The sequence below is a fragment of the Struthio camelus genome, chromosome 1 (genome assembly GCF_040807025.1).
Source record: "Struthio camelus isolate bStrCam1 chromosome 1, bStrCam1.hap1, whole genome shotgun sequence".
Lineage (NCBI taxonomy): Eukaryota > Metazoa > Chordata > Aves > Struthioniformes > Struthionidae > Struthio > Struthio camelus.
Window position 1 is genome coordinate 164909186 of NC_090942.1, and position 23404 is coordinate 164932589.

At 39.5% G+C, this 23404-nt stretch overlaps 1 protein-coding gene across 1 annotated transcript in view; it reads left to right on the forward strand.

Moving 5' to 3' along the window:
- The first annotated feature begins 326 nt into the window (after positions 1-326).
- The window catches only part of STK24 (serine/threonine kinase 24), a 64768-nt gene continuing 41690 nt past the window's right edge, over positions 327-23404 (forward strand). The window contains exons 1-2 of the mRNA XM_068928634.1: positions 327-660; positions 19845-20075. Of these exons, the coding sequence (XP_068784735.1) occupies positions 619-660; positions 19845-20075 (273 nt within the window). The 5' untranslated portion in view covers positions 327-618. The remainder of the gene's footprint in view (positions 661-19844; positions 20076-23404) is intronic.

Consider the following 23404-nt stretch of genomic DNA (forward strand, 5'->3'; position numbering starts at 1 on the left):
CACACCGCGCTACGTGCGCCAAACCTCCGGGCGTTTTGTCCCTTCGCCAACCCCCTCCCCGCGGCGGGGGCGCGGGCGGGCGGCCGTTCTCGTTCCGTTATTTCCCCGCTCCCCTTCCCGCCGCCGGCCGTTGGCCTCCGAGCTCGCGCGCGCGCCCGCCCGCCCGCGGGCTGGTGGGGGCGGGGCAGCGCGTGCAGGTAGCCGGGTAGGAGAGGCGGGGCGGGCGGGCGAGCATTCCCCGCCCCTCCCCCAGGTTTGTCGTCGTGTGGCGGCGGGGCTCCGCGCGCCGTCGCACCAGTAACGGCCGCTCTGCGCGCGCGGCAGGGGGCGGTTGGGGGGGGGGGAGGAGGCGGAGGCCGCCGTCGCCGCCGTTGCATCCGTGACGGGGCCAGAAGAGCCCAGGCTTGGGACAGCCCCTTTCCCACCGCCTAGCCCGCCCGCGCACAGGCGCCGCTCGCACGGGGGAAGGGAGAGAAGAAGAAGGAGGAGGAGGAGGAGGAAGAAGAGCAGCAGCAGTTTGTATGTGTGTGTGTATGATGAGCTCAGCCCCGTCCCCTGGAGGCGCCTGAGGGGACCTGACTCCCCCCACCCCCCGCCCCACTCTCTGTCGCCGCCGCCATGGCTCACTCCCCCGTGCAGACGGGCCTGCCGGGGATGCAGGTGAGCACCAACCGCCGTCCCCTCTGCTGCCGCGGACGTTGGATGGGGGATGGGCGGGTCCCCTCCTTCCCCCCCCCGCCCACCCCAAGGGCAGGCACGGACACGCACCCACGGCGAGCGGTGGGGGAGGGGAGCCAGGGCTTGGTCCTTGTATCCCTTCCCTGTATTGTCTGCCCGGAACCGGCGGGGCTCGGTGGGGTGGGAAAGGAGGGGAGGAATAGTGTGAAAGGGGTGCGGGGTCTGGGGTGAAGGGCGGGCGGGTGTGGTGCCTGGCGGTAAGGGGATGCCCTCAGGCTAGAGGGACAGGGCGAGGGGGAAAAAAATGCCTCTTCACTCTGACTCGGTCTTGAAGAAGGTGGCGAGGGGGGGTTGGCGGGGAGGAGCCGGATCTCGTAACCCCTGGAAACAAAATGTGCTGTCAGCACTTCACATAATGCATAGCAAGGTCTCTCTGCTTAGTGAATCCCTCCCTTTCTCATTGCTTAATAGCCGCTGTTTTGATGGAAGTGTGCTTGGTAACCCCCCCACCGTCCAGTAGTTCTGCCGGGCTGTTTTGATTCATGAAATGAAACTTGTCTTTAGAGACGATTTTCAGTCCCGTTATTTTGACGTGGCTAGGAAAAATATGCTCTCCATACGTAAAAACAGGGCCTGAAAACGTTGACCTTCAACGTGTGCTGCAGTGCCCATCTCGGTAGAACTGGCTAGTGGGGGTGCTGTTTGAGGTGGATGTTTGGAGATTATATTTGGCTTCTGTGTTTGGCTGTAGGAGTTGGTTAGCTGTAGCTGTTATACAGTGGGATTTGCTGTTTTTGTGTTGTAACTGTATTTTTTAAATAACTGATGTGGTTTTCTGGTGACTAAACTGGCTTTTTCCTTGTTTTCTTTTTTTTTTTAGTCCAAATTCAATAACAAAGTACTGCCAGAAGAACCTTAAGGTCTTTGGTGTTTGTGTGTTATTGTAATATTTTCTGTGTATTATTAGACACTTCCCTGTGCACCCCTCCCGCAGCCCCCAAAAGAAATACTTGTGACTGGGACATAGAGTTTTTCTGAAATTATCTTCAAGGTTAAAAGTTTTTGTGCTTCATTTGGTTTCAGTATTGATTTACTTTGGATCATTTTCCCATGAATCAGATTCTAGTTCATGAATCTTACATCCTTGCATAGCCTGAGGATTTGAATTTAAAATGTTATATTTGTGCGTAAATCAAAATAACTACTCTACTTCCCACAAACTGAGGGGAAAATGGACAACTAATAGTTAAGAGTCAGCTTGAAATTGTGTATGTTGCCACCTGCATAATGTATTTTTCCTATTCACATTCTTTGTACTCTGGCTTTGCTTTCCTTCTACCCTGGAGAGTTCTCAGCTTCTTTGTACCCTGCAAAGCTATTCATCTGCAAATATCTTTAAAATCACCCCTTATGTATTGCTTGAAAGATATGGACATTTTTTTAAAGGAGAAATTAAATGGAAAATAAACTATTTAAATGTCCTAAAGTTTGAATCATAGAAGTCATGAGAAAAAAATGTGTTTCTTAAGAAACTTCAGTAGCATGTTGAATGAATGGTTATGTCAATGCTCAGGCATATAGTACTAGATGCCAAATGAGTACATAGGCCCTCACTCTAAGTGTGTATATTTGTCACTCTGTTGAGTGTTCAAGTTCACCTTCCAAATGCAAGCAGTGTGCTCATCTCCAAAGACAGAGAGGTAACAGTTTGTTGCTAACGGTAGGGCTAGATTAATGTTGCATTTTTTTTAATACTTTGAAATATTTTAGAACCAATAACGCTATTTACTTTTTTTTTTTCAAAAAGAGTCATAGTATTTTTGAATTTAAAAAGTTGGATCTGGAGATGCTGGGAAATAAAGAGAGCAAAGTTTATTCCTGCAGTTTGCATGCAGTGCTTATATATGTGATTGCATGATCTCTCAAAAGACCTAGGTTTTCTTGGCTTATTATTTGATTTATTGTTTAATTTGTAGTACTGTTAGCTGTACTAACCGGATAGATATTCCTTTTTTTTGTTGTTAGTCCATATAATTTGGGAGTTTACTTCAGATTTTTTTATTCAATACAGTATTATTTTTCACACAAATTTTTATTGTATTCTTATGAGTGAGTTTCTTGAGTGTTTTTGAACATTAACAACTATGTAAAAAAAAAAAATAAACCCAAAACCTACAGATAAGTAGGTGCATAAAGTTCAAGGTCGGTAGTGTGAAAATTACTTGCTAATTTTCTTGCCCAGTAAAAGATGTCTAGATTTGTTCCCACTTTGCCAGAGTGTATAGCAATTTTATAGTGTTTGGTTTTCAGTACATGATTCTCTTTGACTTTATCTGCAGATGAGTGCTCAAACTGTGTACCGTTAAGTACATATAATTTGTCACAGCTACTTAAATAAAGCAAAGTTTATGGTTTGTGACTTTTCATTATGTAACAGAGAAAGGAACAGAACTCAGTTCTCTGGAGCGTGCTTAAGTTGCCTAAATGACGGGACTGTATTTTCTTCCTGTACTGTGATCCCTTCTCCCCACCAGCAGATTTTGCAACAAATCTTGGAAGTAATGTCAGTGAGAAGTTATACAGCTTTTTCTGGTGTTTATTACTGTCCTTACATAAGAGGGCAATCAAGTGTAAACAAGAGTCAGTTCTTGACACCCCAAAATCCCATGTTGGGACAGTGCCTTGTTATGCTGTTTGATCTGGGCAGAGTAGTGCATAAATAGAACAGAGGAATTAAGGGTTAATCTATTTCTCTCTGAATAACATATCGGTGCTTAAAGGGCAATGCATAAAAAGTGAGTAGGTATAGAGTAAGCCAAAGGAATGAAAAACTATGGAAGAAATGTAGGATGGTGCTGGGAGATTGTCAAAACCTAAGATTCACTGTCTGCTGTGAAGTGGGCATGTTTCAACCTGAACTGAAATGGAGTTCGGTTTTGATGTAAATTTTTATCCATGCAAATAAGTTTGCACTCAAAGCATATATTGTCCTTATTTTAATGGCTTTGTATGTGTAGAAAGGAGGTTGAGCGTGTGGCATGAAGGTGTGCCATTACTAAACTGAACATGTGTTGTCTTCAGTCTTTATGCTTCACCACTGACCTATGAAAAATGCTTGCTCATCTGAAATGCCTGAGATTTTTGTGGGACTGGCTCAGGAGAAAGTGTATATGACCTACAAAAGTGTTTTTCTGGACTGGCCTGCAGTTCAAGGCCGAGGTAGGCTTCTATAGCTTCTGTATGGAACCATTCTAAATAACAAAATATTATCTAAGTTTATGGTTAGGGTACTAAGTGAACTGTAATCTATTTTGAAGTTTGAGGAGCGTATTGGACCAGAAAGCCTGGAAAACATAGGCTGGCAGAGGAAAGCTTAAAGAATGAAGCTGCAGAACATGGTACCGTAGTACCTCAAGCTGTCACGTATGTGGCAGCAGCCAGTTTCAATATAATCTTCAACAATAAAATGTTAAAATTAGTAATGAGTAAATGTCTTTCCCCTCCTTTTCCCCAACTTAAAAAAATTTTGAGGTTAAGCCACGTTTGATTTGATTTTTTTTTTTTTTGCACCTTTCTTTGCCTGAGAAGAACTAGAAAAGCAGTGGGGTATTTCTACCCAACTGTGTGGAATAGATTTTATTAGCTTACTTTAAACATGAGCCATATATATGGTAATAATAAGAATAATCGTTTAAATTGCCTTTGAGAAAAGGTAAATGGTTCCACCAACTTTAGATACCAGAGAACTGAGAAAAGCCCACAGGAGGTTTGCCATTTTAGTAGTTGTGTTTGGGCAGTAAGGTGCCACAGTTAGACAGGGTCTCGTTATGACTGATGCTTCTAAGTGCTTCTGTAAGTACAGGTGAAAGAGTTTTCAAATGCAGTTGCATGGCATAATGAACACTGATGCTGATGGACTGCAGAACTACAGACTAGAAATGATTCCTTTGTGTTCTTTTCTTTTTCCTGTTTTCTTCCTCTAAAGAGAAAAAAGCCAAATCCCCAAATGCCCTGAACCCTGCTCTTTCCAGAAAAAATATTTTCTGGAAAGGTTTACTTATGTCTTCAGGTGTGCCCCTATGTAAGCTTCATAAAATTCCTAAGGTGCATTTTAAATTCTCTTGTCTTATATGTGATAAACTTTCTTTTTTCTTTTTGTTTTCTCATCTTCTTCCCTTCTTATTGTTGTTACCAAAAAATAGTGTTGTTTGGCAGCTTATCCATTCTTCATCATCTTTTCCAGTACAAGAGCTAAGAAGCATCAAATGAAGCTACCAGGTAGAAGGAGTGGTTCTCCATCCAGAATGTAAAAAAAGAATTGAAATTCATACCATCTTGCTGCAAGAAATGTTAATAGTTTGACTATATTTAAGTGGCAACTTGACAAATTCATGAAAAATAAATCCACTGAGGGCTGTTAAGTAAAAAGGCACCACTTCTGGCTCAGGAAGTATCTGAACTGTAAACTTGCTAGAAGAGTATTTTGGGAAATACTGCTATTGACTTACCTGTTCTTATACTCAAGTTGTTTGCTTTTGACCACTGTAGGAGACAGTGTACGGGCCTAGCTGGACCTTTGTTCTGATCTAGCGTAGCTGGCTTTTTTTCCTTGCACATTATGTATATTACTGGCTTCCTTATTATAACGTATTCTCCTTTTACAAGAAACAGTTGTAACTGTTATATTATGCGTGAGCTCCATGTGCTATTCTTTGGTTGCAAACATTGAGTGGTTCATTCAAAGATACTAAAAAAGGTCACGTAGCCTTTACTGCCTTTCATTTGTCCCATCTGCAGCATGTGTGTATATTACTTCTCCCTGATTCTATTTTTTTGAAAGTTTGTGCTTACTGTTTAAGTTATAGTTTAATACATTTTGTGCAATAACTTTGAGCGCTTAATTTTTTGGAAGTTCCTTGGACTGCTGAGATCATGACTGATCTGTTCTGAAATATCCAGGATGATAGGGGAGGTGTCAAGATTCTGTGGTGTATTACAAGCTTAGTCTTTGGGTACAAGGGCAGAAGAGTTTTCATCTCTGAAAACAGAGTTGGCATATTCTGGCTCTGCAGGTAAAATGCTATGTCAGGACTATGCAATAGAAGTCTGGAGTTGTTCTGCAGAAATCAACTCTTGCCAGCACTGCTCTTACTGGTAATTAAGCTGGTAAGTCAGCTATAGCAACTTCTATGAAATATGTGAATACTGAACTTCTCTTCTCTTACACCCCCCAAGTCTTGCTATTAAGCATCTGTGGATGTGTTAGAGTTGGTTTCCTTTGGACATGCTTCTGTGAATGGTTGCTTGGTGGTGTGATTTGCCTAACTTCCAAGGAAGTCCTCGTTGCAGGCTGAGACTTCAATCTGGATGCTATTAAATCTTAGTGGTGTTAATTCAGAGAATGTACAGTTAAACTGACAGCAGTAGTGCTTCTGCTTTCTTGATCTTTAGGCTTCTTTGTTCTTTTCTTTCTGTGGCCTTTGTAGGATCTTTTCCGTTATGATGAGAATATCTATCTTTGGGGAGCACTTTGAGATATTCGGTCTGTCACTTCTTTAGATTAACCTTATTGTCTGGTTTTGATTCTTTCAGCTCTTCTGTGGTTTTGGAGCTGTTTTAAATATGCTTTCCAAGCTGATGTTTAATTTTATATAAAGTTTTTCTAGTGACCTAGGAGGTAATAAAAGTTACTCTTGTTTTGGAAGGATGAGCTTATAAAATCCAGTTTTGGATCTCTGCTCTGGTATCAGTCATATCTAAGATTGATTGTTGTTGTTGTCACTTACCACATAAGAAATGTCAGTTTTCACCATTCTGTCTTACTGTTGTCTCACTGGTAGTGTCGACAGCCTCTGAACAGGAAAAAAGCCTTTCTCTCGGGTAACGTTCTCAGCAGGTAAACAGATATGGCTTGTGGCAAGTGTATCTTTTAGGTATTTTCACAGACCAGTCAGGCTAGTCAAATGTCATGACAATGTACCAGTTTTATTTTTGAGTAGATGCCCTTTTAATCAACTCTCATCATTGTTCCTGTAGAGACAAAAAAAAAAAAAAAAAAAGAAATACTGATGAGGTACATGTGTTTAAATATTGGAGCCTCTGTTATGAGTGATGTATAAGGCTTTGACAGTGACTTTTACACAATGATGTTTTCTGTGTTTCTGAGATAGGAAATTGGTATTTCTATCTTGGCTACATTTTAAATTTTATTTAAACCCTTTTCATGCTCACTGTCTTGGGGGCAAAGTCCAAATACTGATGAATAAAGTCAACATGGCATCTAATGTCAAATGCTGCGTCCTGTAGTGATTTTATCCAGTGATTACTTTTGTTCCTACCTGCATTGGTGGAGCCCTATTTAATTAACTGTAGTTGTGTGTGGATAAAAGTCATCATTGGTATGGATGCACCTGTATAATCAAGACCTATTTTACTTGTAAACTCTTTAAATTGAGGACTTTGAGTTCATCTGTGTACATCTGTTAATTAGGAGATCTGTTAATTATTGCATGCATATATATGGACTTGATGGTTAATAACAGAGATGATACATTGGGAAGCATCACTTGAATGTACTGAATTTGAGATGTGAAAGGAAGATGTCGATAAATAAAATATTTTTATTTCTTCTTCTCATAAAAAGAAAAAATACATAATAAAATGACTTTGTGCTCCATGAGAACAATCCTTGAACAATGTTATGCTGGGATTTCCTAAGCTATCATTAAAATGCTCTCCTTTTGTCTATAGGGAAAGACTATTTTTATCATGATTTTCAGATTCCATGTTCAATTTTTTTGACACAGAGAAAATTGAGTGTGATTGTAGCAATTCTATTTTGACAAAGTTGCAAGCTCTCTTAAGTTGAGGCATTTGGGTTGTATGCCTAATTGAGCTTTGTGCCATCATCAGTACAAGGTGATGACAGCATTCCCAAGTTAGTTGTTCCCAGTAAAATCTGTATTTTCTTCTTAAAGCGTATTTTAAGCTTTGGTATATTATCTGAAATGAAACTCGTGATTAGGATGTTTAGGCCTAAAATCAGATAAATGTAGCTTATTTTTGAAGAGTTTATTGAATAGACAGTCTTTTTGTAGTGGAATGGCTTTCATCTTCTAACAGGCACTTTGTTTACTGGAAGTATCTGTGCATGGAACCATTCCCTCTTAGAGAACAAGAACAGATCTGAGAATAATTAAATGTTTATGTTACACAGGCATCACGCTGTTCTATGTGTTGTTTGTATATTAGTATAAAATTAGTAGCCTTCTGCAGTGTAATTGTGCAGAAAGTGAGGCTTAAAACAGGAAAATTCTGGGAATGCTGCTATGCTACTCTTTTATTCTATCTTTAGCAGTGCTGTTAGGCAGTTTCTTAAGAAACAAACATTTGGATTTTCTTGTCAAATGAAAATATGGGTACAAGAAGGATCTCCGCTCTAATCCTGGGAGTGCTGTAGATCCTAAAACTCATTCTTTTTTTCCCTCTTTTCCTCAATTAGTGCTAATGGAACATGAATTTCTAAATATTTCTTATTACTGTTATTTATTTGGCCATTCATCCTAGTGGTGGGAAGTTGCACAAAGAGTCACTACTTTCTGGAAATAAAGAATAACTTAGCATGTTAAAGGTGACTTTTACGGTATTTGTAGGTTATTGATCTTTTTAGCAAGTGGGAATGAGTGAGAGACGTTTTTCCAAGAAGTGCTGTTTGATATTCTTTTCCTTAGTTGTTTTTCTCTTCTTGATGTCTAGAATATAATTTTGGTATTGCTGCTGCGTAGTCTGATGGTAGTTTTCATTGCTTTTAGTTCTGTGCTCAAGGCATGGATAGATTTTTCAATTGCAGTGATTTACGTTTTAAAAGTATGACGGATGGAAGGAAGGAGAAGTTGGTTACAGGTTATGAAAGTTTAGAGCTACATTGTGTTTAAAAAAATAATGAAGACCTTCAGAAGCTATTTAGAAATTCAGCTTATGTAATTGGGATATTTTCTTTCTGAAGACTCATAAAAAGCAGGCCTTGGTTGGTGAACTGTTCATTTTGGCATTAAACTCTTAACATTGTACATTAATTAGCTTTCTGAATCAAAAATATTATAGCTTTAAGGAGTGACTTTTGCGGGGGGACTTTAGGCCCAGGAAATGATATCAGTTCACTGGCAATTTGGAAACATGTTTTGGAGATCCATGTCATCAATAAAGAACTGTGTGTTTTGTATTCTGGATCTCAGGTAAGTGTATCTTCCTTGAAAGTAGATAGAAAGAGGTTCATATAATGGAAGAGGAATGCTTTTATGATAGGTAACTTTAGGCAATTTTTTTTGAGGGGGAAACATGGATAAAAACTGTTCCAGTCTAATTAGAACACTGAGCAAGGGAGTCGAACTGTGTGACAAATGTATTAATAAAGCCACTATGCTACATGCTGTATATGTTTATATACATCTATATGCAACATCTGAAGTGTTTGAGAGATGCAGCTTTTAACAGCTTTTTTTTTTTCCTTTAGTTATGCCCCACTGGAGTTTTATGGGAAAATTTATGGCAAACTAACAGTTCCTTTTTATGATAGTTAATTCATTGCCAACTTTTTCCACTAGTTGCATTTCTTCCCCAGAAAAAACAATTTGGATACAGTAGTATATGTCCTAATTGAGTAATTATAGTATCAAAGATAGAAAATGAGGAGTGTGGAATATGTATGTTTTAAGAAGACAAAAAGGTTACAATCACTGTTGGCTTTTTTGATCTTTGATGAATTATCAGTGAATTAACTAGATATTAATTTTATGCTTTGATAGCACAGACAGTCTTTCACACTAGTCTAGGCACCCTTCATTAAATGTTTTCTTGATTAATCTAAAGAAAATTGGTTGTTGCTGTTTATCATAACTATAGGGTAGCTATCCTAGCTAAGCTGGATTTATATTGTTATGTATACATAAAAGTGGAAGTTAGTTCCATTTGATTCAAATGTTAAAACTTTTTAAATCTAAAACTGATTAGTACTTGAAGAACAGCCACTGTGTTAAATATCTTCATTCTGCTAATTATACAGCATTTCCTTGTGGTTGGGCTGCTTCCATTTATATGTTACTCATTTCTTTTTTCTTGTTTATATAAAGAATTCCAGGCTATAGATCCAGGTACTTAATATGTTTTGTCCTTTTTGGGTTAATTGCAAGCTCTTAGAAAATGTAGGTAGAATTTGATACAATTGAGTAAAACTGAGCAATTCTGCATTCTGCCTCTTGTCATGTTTCAGTTTCTCACCAACTGCAGGAAGTTGTCCTGTGTATTGTATCATTCATATATACACGCGCACGCGTGCACACCCACACACACACGCACACCCACACCCACACCCACACACACCTCTGAAAGGAAAACTGTTGCTGACTTCAGAAGAAGGGAAAGTGCTGGGGAGCAAGAATTGGGACTTCCCTTTCCTAGAAGTAGTTGTTCCTGATGTTGTGAAACTCTCTTATTTAAGCATATGTGTGGTGGGTGTATTTTTTTTTTTTCTTTCCTTTGTTATTTTACTTTGATAGTCCAGGCTCTGAGAGGTCTAAATAAATGGATTTTGTGCATTTTAACTGATTTAAAATATATTGCTAATGCTACTGCTTGTGCAACCAGCTCTGTGGGGGTAAAAGTAAAAATTAAAGCTGCTTAATATTTGCCTATGTCAAGGTGAATGGGTTAAAAATCATTTCTGAAAGATTGTTAATGATGATATAGGAAAACCTTCATAGTGCTGCTCCTAAAATAGAATGCTATGTGAAGGATGGTGACAGCAAACATGCTAGCTGTTTACATTTGACTGGTTTTTAGGCTTGAATACCTCCTAGTACTTGAGAAAATGGCTTGTATCAACTTGCCTATTGGCTGGTCTTTGTATAAGTTAATCTAAAATAAAGGAATAATGTACACCAAGAGTTCCTGTTTTGAAAAGATTCATGTGTTTGTGCACTGTATTTGTTGTGTGTATTTCCAGTTAACTGTATTTACAATTTCAGTCTATAGTATTACTTTGAGTTAAAGGAATCTTATGAATTAAATTCTCATTGTACCTCAGTCTGAATAAATACTGTGAGGAACATTTTGCCTTTCTAGGAACTTGTTTCGTCTCTATTTTCGTATTGTAACACAAGGTTGATTTTTATTCCCTTTCTTGTTTTGTTTGAATCTTTGGCAACAAAAATAGTTCTTGCTAGATAGACTTGGTAGAAATAGTGTATCACAGAATAGTTGAGGTTGGAAGGAACCCATGGAGAGCATCTAGCCCAGCTGCCCTACTGAGAGCAGAGTCAACTAGAGCAGGTTGCTCAGGACTGTGTCCAGTCTTGTTTTAAGAATCTCCAAGGATAGAGACTCTCTACAACCTGCCTGTTTTACTATTTGACCATTACTACAGTTAAACAGTTTTTTTTCTTGCATTTAAACAGAATTTGCTGTTTTTCAGTGTGGGCTCACAGCCTCTTGTCCTTTCACTGAGTAACACTAAGAAGAGTCTGTCTCTGTTGTCTTTACTCCCTCACATCAGAATTATTTATACATGTTCATAACATTCTCCGTCCCCTCCCTTTGCTGAGCTTCCTCCAGGCTCAACAGTCTCAGCTCTCTTAGCCTCTCATCGTGTATTAGATGCTCCAGTCTGTTAATCTTTTTTGTGGCCCTTTGCTGAACTCACTTTAGTATACTCATGTCTTCTATGGAGAAGCCCAGAACTGGACACCACTCCAGATGTGGTCTCACCAGTGCTAACTAGAGAGAAAGGATTGACCCTGAACCCTTGAAGGCCCCTTGATGTTCTGACGACACTCTTCCTAATACAGACCAGGAGGCTGCTGGCCTTCTTTGCCACAAAGGTGCATTGCTGGCTCATGTTCAATTTGTTGTCCACCAGGACCCCCCAGGACCTTTTCTGCAAAAACCATTTCCCAGCAGATCAGTCCCCAGCCTGTCTTGGTGCATTGGGTTATTCCTCCCCAGGGGCAGGACTTAGCATTTCCATTTGAACTTTGTGAGATTCCCGTTGGCCCATTTTTCCACCCTGTTGAGGTCCCTCTGAATGTCAGCACAACCATTTGGTGTATCAGCCACTCCTCTCAGTTTTGTATCGTCTGCACACTTGTGGAGGATACTTTCTGCTCCATCATCCAGGTTTTGAAAGAAGGCATTTAACAGGACTGGCCCCAGTACCGACCCTTGGGGACATACCAGGAGTCACTGGCCTCCAGCTGGACTTGGTGCTGCTGAACGTAACCCTTTGAGCCTAGCAGTTCAGCCAGGTTTCAGTCCACCTCAATGTCCGCTTATATAGCCTGTACTTCTTCGGTTTATCTATGAGGACGTGATGGGAGACGATCTCAAAAGTCCTACTAAAGTCAAGATAAACAACATCCACTGCTCTGCCTTCATTCACCAAGCCAATCATCTCATTGTAGAAGGCTATCAGGTTGGTCAGGCATGACATCCCCTTCATAATTCCTTGCTAACTACTCCCGATCACCTTCTTTTCCTTCATGTGTCTGGAAATGGTTTCCAAGATAGTTGCTCCATCACCTTCCCAAGGATCAAGGTGAGGCTGACTGACCTGCAGTTTCCCAGAACCTCCTTCTTGAAGGTAGGAATGACATTTACTCTCTTCCAGTCCTCAGGAACCTCCCCTAATCGCCATCACCTTTAAGGATAACCAAGAGTGGCCTCACAGTTACATTTACCAGCTCCTTCAGCACTCACGGTGCATGCCTTCAGATTGCATGGACTTGTATGTTCAGTTTGTTTAAATGTTCCCTAACTTGATTCTCTTCCACTAAGAGCTGAGTCTTACTTGCTCTAGACTTTCCCACTGGTCTCAGGGGCCTGGGATTCCTGAAGGCAAGTCTTACCAGTAAAAACCAAGGTGAAAAAGGTATTCAGTACCTCAGCCTTTTCCCATGTTTTTTGTCATCCATGTAGGCCTCCTGCCAGCTTTGCTTGCTTTGTTGCACATTGGATGGACTATTCTTGAGATTGGAGGAGGTGATCCTGGAAAATGAACTAGCTCTCGTGAAGGCCTCTTCTCTCCAGGATTGTCTCCCCTAGGATTCTTCCAAGCGGGTCCCTGAACAAGCCAAAGTCTGCTTTTCTGGAGTCCACGGTTATGATCCTGCTATTTGCCTTGTTCCCTCCTCACTGGATTCTGAACTCCACCATCTCATGGTCGCTACAACCAGGCTGCCCCCAGCTTTCGCATCCCCAACCAATCCTTCCTTATTTGTAAGAAGGAGATCCAGGCAGAGGGTCTCCCCTTTTCAGCTCCATGATCACTTGTGTTAAGAAGTTGTCATCAATGCACTGCAGAAACCTTCTGGATTGCTTGTGCCCTGCTGTTTTGTCCTTCCAGCAGATGTTAGGGTGGTTCAAGTCCCCTGGGAGCACCAGGACCAGCGAACATGAGGCTTCTTCCATCTGTCTGAAGAAGGCCTCTTCTGCTCCTTCCTGGTCACGTGGTCTGTAGCAGACACTTCCAACAGCCATTGCCCGTATTGGTCTGCCTGCTAACCCTGACCCATGAGCTCTCAACTGCCTCTCTCCCTAGGCAGAGCTCTGTGCATTCCTGCACCCTCTTAAATAGAGGGCAACCCCCCCCCCCCCCGCTTGCCTTCTCGGCCTGTCCTTCCTGAGGAGCCTGTATCCATTCATTGCAGTACTCCAGTCGTGTGAGCAATCCCCTCATGTCTTTCTGTGATCCCAATGAGATTGTAGCCCTGCAACTGCATGCACACCTCTAATTCCTCCTGTTTATTCCCCATGCTGCATGCGTTAGTACTCAGGGACTTGACAGACACTTAGTCATGCTAATTTCCCAGAAAAGGTAAGAGGGCTTCACCCCTAGAGTTTGCTGTCGTCTTAGTGCTTCCTTATTTGTTTGTATAAGCTTGAACTGGGACCCCTTCAGCTCTGTTTTGCTGTTGACAAGGTCTGTCTTGTCCCCATCTTCCTGCTCCCTTTGCTTGCTAGCCTGGTCTACCACTTCCTTATTTGATTGTGGGTCATCATCTCCCTCCCCTGTTGTTCCTAGTTTAAAGTTATTTTCACCAGGTTGGCCAGTGTGTTGGCAGAGATGCTTTTGCCCCCTTGCTCTTCCTAGCAGTCCTCGATCTTGAAAGAGAGTTTCACAGTCATAAAAATCAAATCCCTGTTGTTGACACCAGCTACGCAAACAATTGTTGATACACGGGATCCACCCACTGCTCCTCGAACCCTTCCCCCTCCACCAGTAGGATCGAGGAGAAAATCAGCTGGGCCCACATGCCCTTACCCTTCACCCCCAGCGCCACATAGTCATGCTTGATACTCTCCAAGCCTCCCCTGGCTTTGTTGTTGGTGCCCATGTGGAAGAGTAGAAGGAGTATTTGTCCAAGGGCTGGACAAGCCTCAGCAGTCTTTCCAAAACATCCTGGATCTGAGTCCATGGCAAGCACCGAACTGCCCTAGACAGCAGATCAGGGTGGCAGATAGGGGTCTCCATCCCCTGCAGGAGGGAGTCTTCCGCGGCTATCACTCACCACTTCCTCCTGATGCTGTCATAAAACAGATGTGTACCCTCTTTCTATTTTAAATAGTTGTATTTGTGTTATCTTTTGTTACATGGTACAAGTAGTACAAAATTTTCGTGAGAGGTTGATATATCTTTCTGTAGAACATAAAAATTGTTTTACTCCCTTATATGGTAGGTTACCTAGATAACTTAAAAAATAAGTCCAAATTTGACCAGTAACTTCTGATGGATATATGTGAATTAGTCAGCGTTTCTATTATGATCATCTGAAGCTCATTTTAGTATGAAGTTGATGTTTGTTTTGTGAATGTGTTACAATTCACAGATGTGATGATAATCATCATACATGTAAACAGGGAAAAGACCTGTAATGGTGTCCTCGGAAGCAATGTTGTGCCTTTTTTTTTTTTAATCTTTTGTTTCTATCAGTTGAAAGAAGTCTCAGTTTCTTATTTAGAATGTGAAAGTGTGGTGACTTGCAGTTATGGGGCAAAGGGAGACAGGAGGAAAACAGTTCCTCTAGTTGCGGTGGCCTTAATCTTCCTCTCTAATTTCAAGAGTTTTTAATATTGTGCTATAAAACACATTGACTCTGCTATTATACGTAATGTAAATTAGTAGGCTGCTGGTTAGCCATCCTAATATGATTTATAATTGTGTTTAGAGAAGAAGGATTAAGCACAACATAGTAATGAAATAAAAGGAAGGTATTTAGTTTAACTTTAAAGTTCTGCCTTGGATACAAATAATTTAAAACATAACTGATGAGGTTAGATCATAGGCCCATCTAGTCCAGTGTTTTGTCGGTGATGGTGGTTATTGCTGGATCTCTAGGAAAAAGTGTAAGAATTGGCAGTTGTGATACTTCCGTTGCATACTTCCACAGCTTCTGATAAATTTTAGGGATTTCCAGAGTCAAAAGTGATTACCTTGATTTTTTTTTTAATTTTATTTTATTTTTCCATTAGTTTCTCTAGTCCTTAAGGAGTTCATAGTGTTCAACATCTGCAGCATCCTGTGGCAGAGTGTGTCCAGCTTTACGTGCATAAGTGTGAAGAAGAGTGTGTTTTGAACCTCTTTGTGTTAGCTCCTGAGAGTGGTAGCAGACAGCAGTAATCATGAAAAACCACAAGCCAGTTCACCATGTGGTATTTTATATTCACCAGGAATCTCTAAGTCTGTTGGAAATGATGGTATTTTGGGCTTGATCTGGATAGAAAGTAAGGTTTTGGTAAAAGAACTGCTGATAATATTTTTGGGCTGACTAATTGGAACCTGATTTGGTAAAATGGAAGGGTGTACAAAAGGAGATCTTGAATGACGATTGCCTGTTTCAAAAGAACAGACAAAGAATTTAAAGATCTCTGAGTGAAACAGTTGCGCTAATAAGGCCAAGGACTTGAACATGGAGATGGCCTGTGATTCCTGTAAGTTCAAGAGAAAAAAATTGTAGAAAAGGGTTAAAAAGCTAACTAGATGAATAATCCTTTATGAACAGAGATTATAAATCTCTGTTCATTATAAATCTCTGTTCATGGAAAGAGATGGAGAAAAAGACTCATTTAGTTAAAGCCATGTCTTAAGTCAGAATGGTTTTGAATAAAGTTAGAAGTGCTTATTTAATCTGCCTAGTTTGGATTTCAGTATCATTTTCTGCAGAGCTAAAGGGGAAGCTAATTCAGATGAGAATTAGGGATTCACAAAAATAAATAAGTCATGTATAGTACTGGCTATATAGGTGAGTACTGACAGTTGATGACAGAGTGGAGGGCACTGCTGTTTTCTCCAGGATTGTTCGTGACTGTTGATGATTGTAAAGCGACCTTAGCACAAGAAGAGTCAATGCACGCTGTTAAAATTTGCTGATGACGCAAAATGTAAAAGCACATACTCAAGCATATTAGGCCATTACTGAAGAACTAGGTGACCCTGAAAATTTGAATCACCAGAAATAGCACCTAGTGCAAGCTGTCAGAAAGAGGAATTCTTGCAAAGAACCTTTGCAGTAGGCTGTGAGTTCATTAATTGGCAATGCAGAGAATTAGGAAAAGGTAGATTCTGGAATTTGTTTCTGTTTTGCCGAAGTATGTATTTTGTGACATGCTTTGAAGGAAATATTTTAGTGGTAGAGTATCTAGCGCCTTATAGAACAAGATGATTAGCATTATCCTTTTGCAGCACATACTGCTATTCTGTTCTGCAGTCTGTATTCAGACTGCTTAGTTACAGGAATGCCTTTTTATCAGTTCTCTTAATTCTAGTATTAGCAGGAAAATGCTATATGCTTAATAAGAACTTGCAAAGAGTCAGCAAAACAGTAGTGAGAGAATCTATGGAAAAAAATTTTCTTGTGTTCTATACAGCCATATAGAGAGAATATTTATGAAGCTATTTGTTTTGGCTCTGTGGGAAGTCTTTACAAAAACAAAACAAAAAATGGGGAGGATCCTTTTTGTTTATTATCTTGGAAAAATAAATGGGAATTGGTCACTCATGCAACTATGAATACAAGTAGTGTATTATGAATCTGGCGGCCTGAACTGTCCATTTCTGAAATAGGGCAGATAATTAGTAGTTTTCTGGAAGTTTTCCAGAAACACAGCTTGCCAGAAGTTTAAGGCTCTCGCTTCAAACATCTCCTTTCCTGGGAAGAGAATTTGGCCCTTCTCTCAGGGCAGTAGAGCTCTCTTGTAAACAGCTACTATGTCCTATTGCTCAAAGAAAGTTCAGGAATGATAACTTTAACATTTTAGAATTAAGAAATGATTTTTATTCTGATTTGGGAAGGAAAAGAACAATATTAAACCAGTTATTATTGAACCATTCATTTTGCAAAACTGCTACAAAATTTTGATTCAAAAATCGAGTAGGAACAGTTCTTTCCTACTTCCCAGGACTTCCAGGAACAGTCTTCTCTGCTTTTTTGGAATTATTAATACAAAATGACTGGGAAAAAAGTCTGCTGCAGTTGTTTATAAAAGCATCAGTCTAATGCTAGCATCTGGAGTGCTTGATACTTTGTTTAAAAAAAAACCAAAACTATGAGAGTTCTGCAAATCTTTGAAGATTGTGCTGTCATGGGCCTTATTATATGACCGTAATAGCTGTTGCAGAGATTGAGGGCAAAAGGAGACTAGGGAATGAATACATATGGCCAACAGATCTTGAAGAGCTGCTGGCAAGTAGCCCTCTTCTAATTTTTGTTCATATGAACATTTGTGGTACACTGTGATTCTAAGCAGTGCTGTCATTTTTAGTCTTTCTGGAGGTGGAACACAGAATTTTTCAGGCAGCTGTGGCTGGGATCAGTTTGTGACTTACCCAGATACCTTTGTAATGATGTAATGCTTAGATTCCTGTGGCTAGTGGATGGGACTAGAAGGCCTGTGTGGATGGATTAGGGATTAGGCATCCACAGATCTTTGCAGCCATGTCATCTCAAATTCTAACACAGTGTATGTGAATGCATAGATCCGTAGTTGTCTTCCTCAGGGGAAGAAATCTGATGTCGTTATTAGGTTTTTGTTTTTTTTATTGATCAAGAATTCTGAGACATGTCTATATTTTGAATATCGATAAAGGAGCATTCTGTGGGACATGAGGACAAACCACTACAACACTGCTGGCTTTAGAGCCTATTTTTGTACACTTATTCTGTTATACATGACGCTCCTGGAAGTGCCCGAGGGGTCGCTATGTGGCTATGGATCACTTCACTCTTTCCAGCAAATGAAGTTCCCTGGCTTGGTTTGCAAGTGGGAGATAAATTAGCTTGTTATACTATGTAATTCTGCTTACATTACAATTAGAGGAGGGACAAATTTGTTCTGATGGACAGCTTGGCTGTTCTCTGTAATGCCAAAAGGGTGATGAAACCTTATGTCATTTTGTTTCTTGGAATTGACTTTGGATAGAAGATGATCAGTAGGACTTAAATCAGGGAGAACTTCTTGGGGCTGTGGAATCTTACAGTATACTTAGATGAGCGAATTTTCTTAGAATTGATCTCACTAGAGGTCTGTTCTTGGAATGACATCTGAAGACTGTGATTTCTTGCAGCTCACTTTAAAGTATTACAAGTGGCGAAGCGGCAGTTTACTCAGATATTTTGAAGGCCAGATAGCTTGTGACTGACTGAGTCCAGAGATAAATCCACTGACTTCTTCAGGCCTTTACTCCTTTATGGAGTAGTCTTGATTCTGTCATTATATGGCAAAAGTTCTAATTCACCTGTGCTTCATAGCTTTAGACAAACTATTTAAAGTCTCTTCTAAAATATCTGCCTCTTGGGGCTGTGATGATTAATTATGTAACCTTTGAGATGTACGAGCAGAAATAGACATAAGTATAGGTGAGAGATGCTTTATAAGCTAAATTTAGTTATGAAAGAGAAAACGTTGGATTGATGCTCATCTGTGGTAACTTGCAAGTTCTCTTTCCCCCATTTATGTTCCTACACAGTTTGGCTAAGTGGTATAAACTGCTTGGATTTATGCTTATTTGGGCATTACTGGGTTTTTTTTTCCGTGTGTGAGCTTTCTTCTCTATAAGCAATGTATTTTCATGGTCATTAACATGGAGCTCATTCTGCTAAGTAAAAAAAGTTTTTTAGGGTGTTTGTTCTCTTTCTGAAGGTAAAGAGTGTAAGAGTGTAATTTATATACTTTTTAAAAATTAGCCATAAAGGCTCCTTGCTGTTAGACTAAAAAGGTGCACAGTGCAACTCACCATCTATGTACTAAAAGTAAGAAGTCTAAGAGCAACGGTAGCCAACTGATTTGACAGTGGAGGAAAGAACTGCTGTGGTAAAGTAGATGGGGTAAAGTTCACAGGTCTTGCATTGTTGTTTGAGATGGCACATTTAGGCAAGTGCTCATAATTTTCACGTTATTCAGTTCACATGAAGATAGGTAGGAATGGGATTTATTTATTTATTGAAAGGAGTGAATGAGTTTACCAACTAGGAGAAGAAAAAGAAGAATAAAAGAAAAGTCTTGTTCCAGAAAAACTTGGGGTCGGGAATCTGGAGGAAGCATGGCAGTTCATTCAGATGATCCTTAGTAGGAGAAAATTGAGGAGGATTGCTCGCCATATCAAGCGAAAGGAAATAGTAGTCTGTGCACTGAAGAGCAGGAACAAAATCCTTAAGTGGAAGAGGCATAAGGAAAATGCCAAGGAATAGGACCTTTGCTTTGGGGAGGAATCATTTTCAGGAGAAGAGGGTGGAAAAAGGCTTACTTTTATTGATGCTATTTGACCTGTTTTGGTTTTAATAGAAACAAATTTTTATTAAGGATCTTTCATTCTCAATGCTTAGTTGCAGCTTTTTGGCCAAGAAGGAAAAATTGAGGTAGCAGCACTGTCTGATGCCAGATAGCATAAATCCCTGTCACAGAGACCATGATAAATTTGCACTTTAAAATATCGGGAAGGATAAATGTTGCAGTACATGCATATAAGGTATGCAGGAAGAACACATTCATTATGGGGGTGGAAAAAGAATAGCTGGATAGATAGGATGGTATATAATCTGAAGTATTTGCTGCCTTTAAAAATGTTAGTTTCGTTTTAATGTTACAAATACTGAGTAATTTTTCTCTTATATTTTTAACAGACTCTGAAAGCAGATCCAGAAGAACTATTTACAAAACTAGAGAAAATTGGTAAGGGCTCTTTTGGTGAAGTTTTTAAAGGAATTGACAATCGGACTCAGAAAGTGGTTGCTATAAAAATTATCGATCTAGAAGAAGCAGAAGATGAAATAGAAGACATCCAACAAGAAATCACTGTGCTGAGTCAGTGTGACAGCCCATATGTAACAAAATATTATGGATCCTATTTAAAGGTAAGACGCTCATAGATGATGGTGATGTGATTTTTTTTAAGTAATTTTTTTCTGTCATCCAGTTATAACTGTTTTCATGGGCAAGGTTATGATTCAGAATTCATTTGAAGAAAAATGAAGTATGTGACTGAACTTAATGGAAGAAAACTCAAGAGTGCCTACAGCATTTCTGTACAAAAAGAAATTCATTTGAGTAACATCAATTTGCAAAGTTCTTTCTAAGTAATGATCTACATTCTCTGGATGTTAAAAGAATGTAACTCTTTAATCGTTGTTTACTTTCAGAAAACATAATCCTAAATCTGTCAAAATATTAAAAACTATGCAATATCAGCTGTTTTCCTAAGTTTGAAAATTTTTGTCAAGGTTTGAATTAGTAGCAAATTTTAAGTTCTTTTTTAAGGAGACTGAACCTAGTCTTGCTCTGAGTAGTTTAAACATTAAAATGAAAAAGTTAATTTATTTGTAGAAGACAGTACATTAGCCATAAGTGTAAGCTAATGGAAGGGGTTTCCAGTAACTACCTCTTGGATCTGTTCCACCAGGCCCTTCTCCTCCCCCCATATTAATTTCAGAGTTCAGTTTTAAAGGTGCCAAGGAAAGGTTTTTTTTAATTGGCTGGATATAGAGATTTATTGTTTCTAGAAGGTAGTGAAACCACCTGGAACTTTTGGTACTACTTTCTTTATTTGGTCAGACTCGATGCCCATGTGGATAGCTTTCTTTTATGACAGTGAGATGGCAAGCTGGAGAGAAGAGATTGTTCGCTTGAAAGGACTTGAAGTTATAAGTAAGCAGAATAGACTTTTAAGTTGATTTTCAGGCTGCTTTTGCCTGTCTAGAAATAATCTGCTTTGTCAGCAAAGACATGAAGGTTCTGGAAGGGAGACCCTTTTTTGTCTCTGGATTTCTGAGATTTCCAGTTGATTGCCAAGAAAAAGGACTTTTTCCCTGAATCCGGGAGATGCATAACTGAAGGGCCAGTTTGTCCTTTCCTCTTTATGCTCTGAACCAGTCTACTTGGACAGCTTATCATTGAGGGCACTGTGAATTGTTTCAGACCTGATATCCTGTTACCTGTACTGTACTTAAAACCTAGGTGTAGCATAGATCTATAAAGCATCAGGAGGTGCATAATTGATAAACTTGTAATGATCTCTTTATTTCTTCTTTTGAAATTTCTTGATCTAGGTTTGGTAGTTGTGTGAAGCATGGCACATAGAGAAAGCAAAAGCAGAATTTCTTTCCTTGTGGGCTTTCTCCCTGCTTCAAATCTTCTCATTTTACAGGAGAACTTTGGTGAGTGAAGATAATACAAGATAATGAAATATTACAGAAGAAGTGAACTAGAACACAGGAAGAATAGTTAGGAGTTTGACGGAAATGCTGCCTAATAGTTTTTAAAGTACATAATAGCAGTGTGCCTGAAAAAGAAAATTTACTGTCCAAACCGGAGCTGAACGAATGTCAAAAGTTTGTGAAGGCAGTACTGGCAACTCTTACTTTCGCTAAGTGAAAGAGAGAGGAGACTGTAGGGCTCAGTGGCTGCAATGGGTTTGGTTTAAACACCAGAAGTGTCATAGGTAATGTTGGTGCTTACTGCTTTGAGGAGGGCCCTCTGATAATACTTGTTCCTTCAGCATCCCTCCTGTCTGTTGTAGCAGTCTGTGAATTTTCCAGGTTGATGTGTGTGTTTTTTGTTTTTTTTTTTCTTAACAGACTGCACTAACAGTGGCTACATAAGACTCAGTTACGTCTGATAGCTACAGGAGGAACATTTAGCTCTTTCTAAATGTACAGCTAGTCATGTTTATTCATTACTCCAGGGCTCTGTAGATATGTAGATTCCTTTTCAAGACACTTTATGTGGTACTACAGAAGTTTTGGTCTTCTGAAAAACCCATAGTTTTTTATTTATGCAGTTAAAAATTAATGTGCAGGAATTAGGTGATGCTGAAGCACCAAAACTTTGTAAAGGAAACATTATGCAGTTGTAATAGCTTTTTAAAGTTAGGATCAGATCTATTATTGGGTAGTAATGCTGTGGAATAATTTATATGTATATTTAAGAAGGAATATGTTAATGTTTAAATGAATTGGTTAATATTCTTGGCTAGGAATCTAAATTTATTTGCTGTAGAATTTTATTGTCTTTGCAAGCCAGGACTGGCGTATGTAGTTCTAAGGGTCTGATCATTTTCTCACTCTTTCTCCATCTCCAGGAACGTTCTGTATGTTAACATTCCACATTTTGAGTGATTAGGAGACATTTTTTCTTCCATGTTGGATAGTTTAGCACTTGTCACAAGAGGAATACTGATTTTTTCTCACAGAGTGAACTTCTGTGAAGTGAACAAGTAGACAAACTGTAAGATCTTAGGGTATATTACCAGCCACCACAGCAGTTGTGATCGCTTCTGTTTGGAAGATTTGGATTTCTGTATACAACCACCACCGTTCAGAAAAAGGATTCTCTTTCTCCAAAAGCTGTGCAGCGGGATGTATGCTGACCATGTGTCTGGTGGATCTTGGATAGAAAGAGGTAGCATTGATAGAGAATTCTTAAACTGATTTTCTGTAAATTATGTATGGCAGACAAAAAAACAATTTCCATCTCTCTCTATCTCTCTCTCTTTTTTCCCTTCTTCTTGCTTCAGATCAGTTTTGTTTCCTTAGGTTTCTTACATACACTTTTGTGAGCTAAATGTGTGTACTTTGTTATATGATTACACTTTTCTCCCGAGTATTCCCATATCAATTATTAAGTAGGAAGGAGTAGGTTTATGAGAACTTTTGATTTTTATGTTGCTATAACAAGTTCCAAGACACTGGAAAAGAAGAATTTGTACCCCGTCTGGGACGCTGCAGACTTTAATATATGATGTCCTCTTCCAGAAAAAGTTTATGTAATTGCAGAAGACCTCTCCTGATATCTTTTAAAATATCTGACAGATTTTAAGATGCATTTGGTATTTTCAAATGTGGTTAATGAGCAGTGCCAAAAAGTGTGTGACCTCATATATTTTTGAAGATTCTTTAGGTAGCCTGAATATTTAGGTGGTGTTTTTTTGTTTTTTAAATGAATCATCTGTCTCTGAGAAATCCTTGTATTGGTCTCATTCTCTCTCGTTCCACGCTTGCTTCAGCTGAGCTACTTGACAGTACATGCCCAGTGTGTAGAGGGATCTGCTGTGTGAAATTTTGTAAGGCTTATATGATACTACTGTACTTTCCTGAAGCCTCCTACTATCTTCGGATGATGTTTGTGAGAATAGCTTGTCAAGCTTTTGGTATCTACTGCCTAGTATACATGGAAGTACAACTTAAAA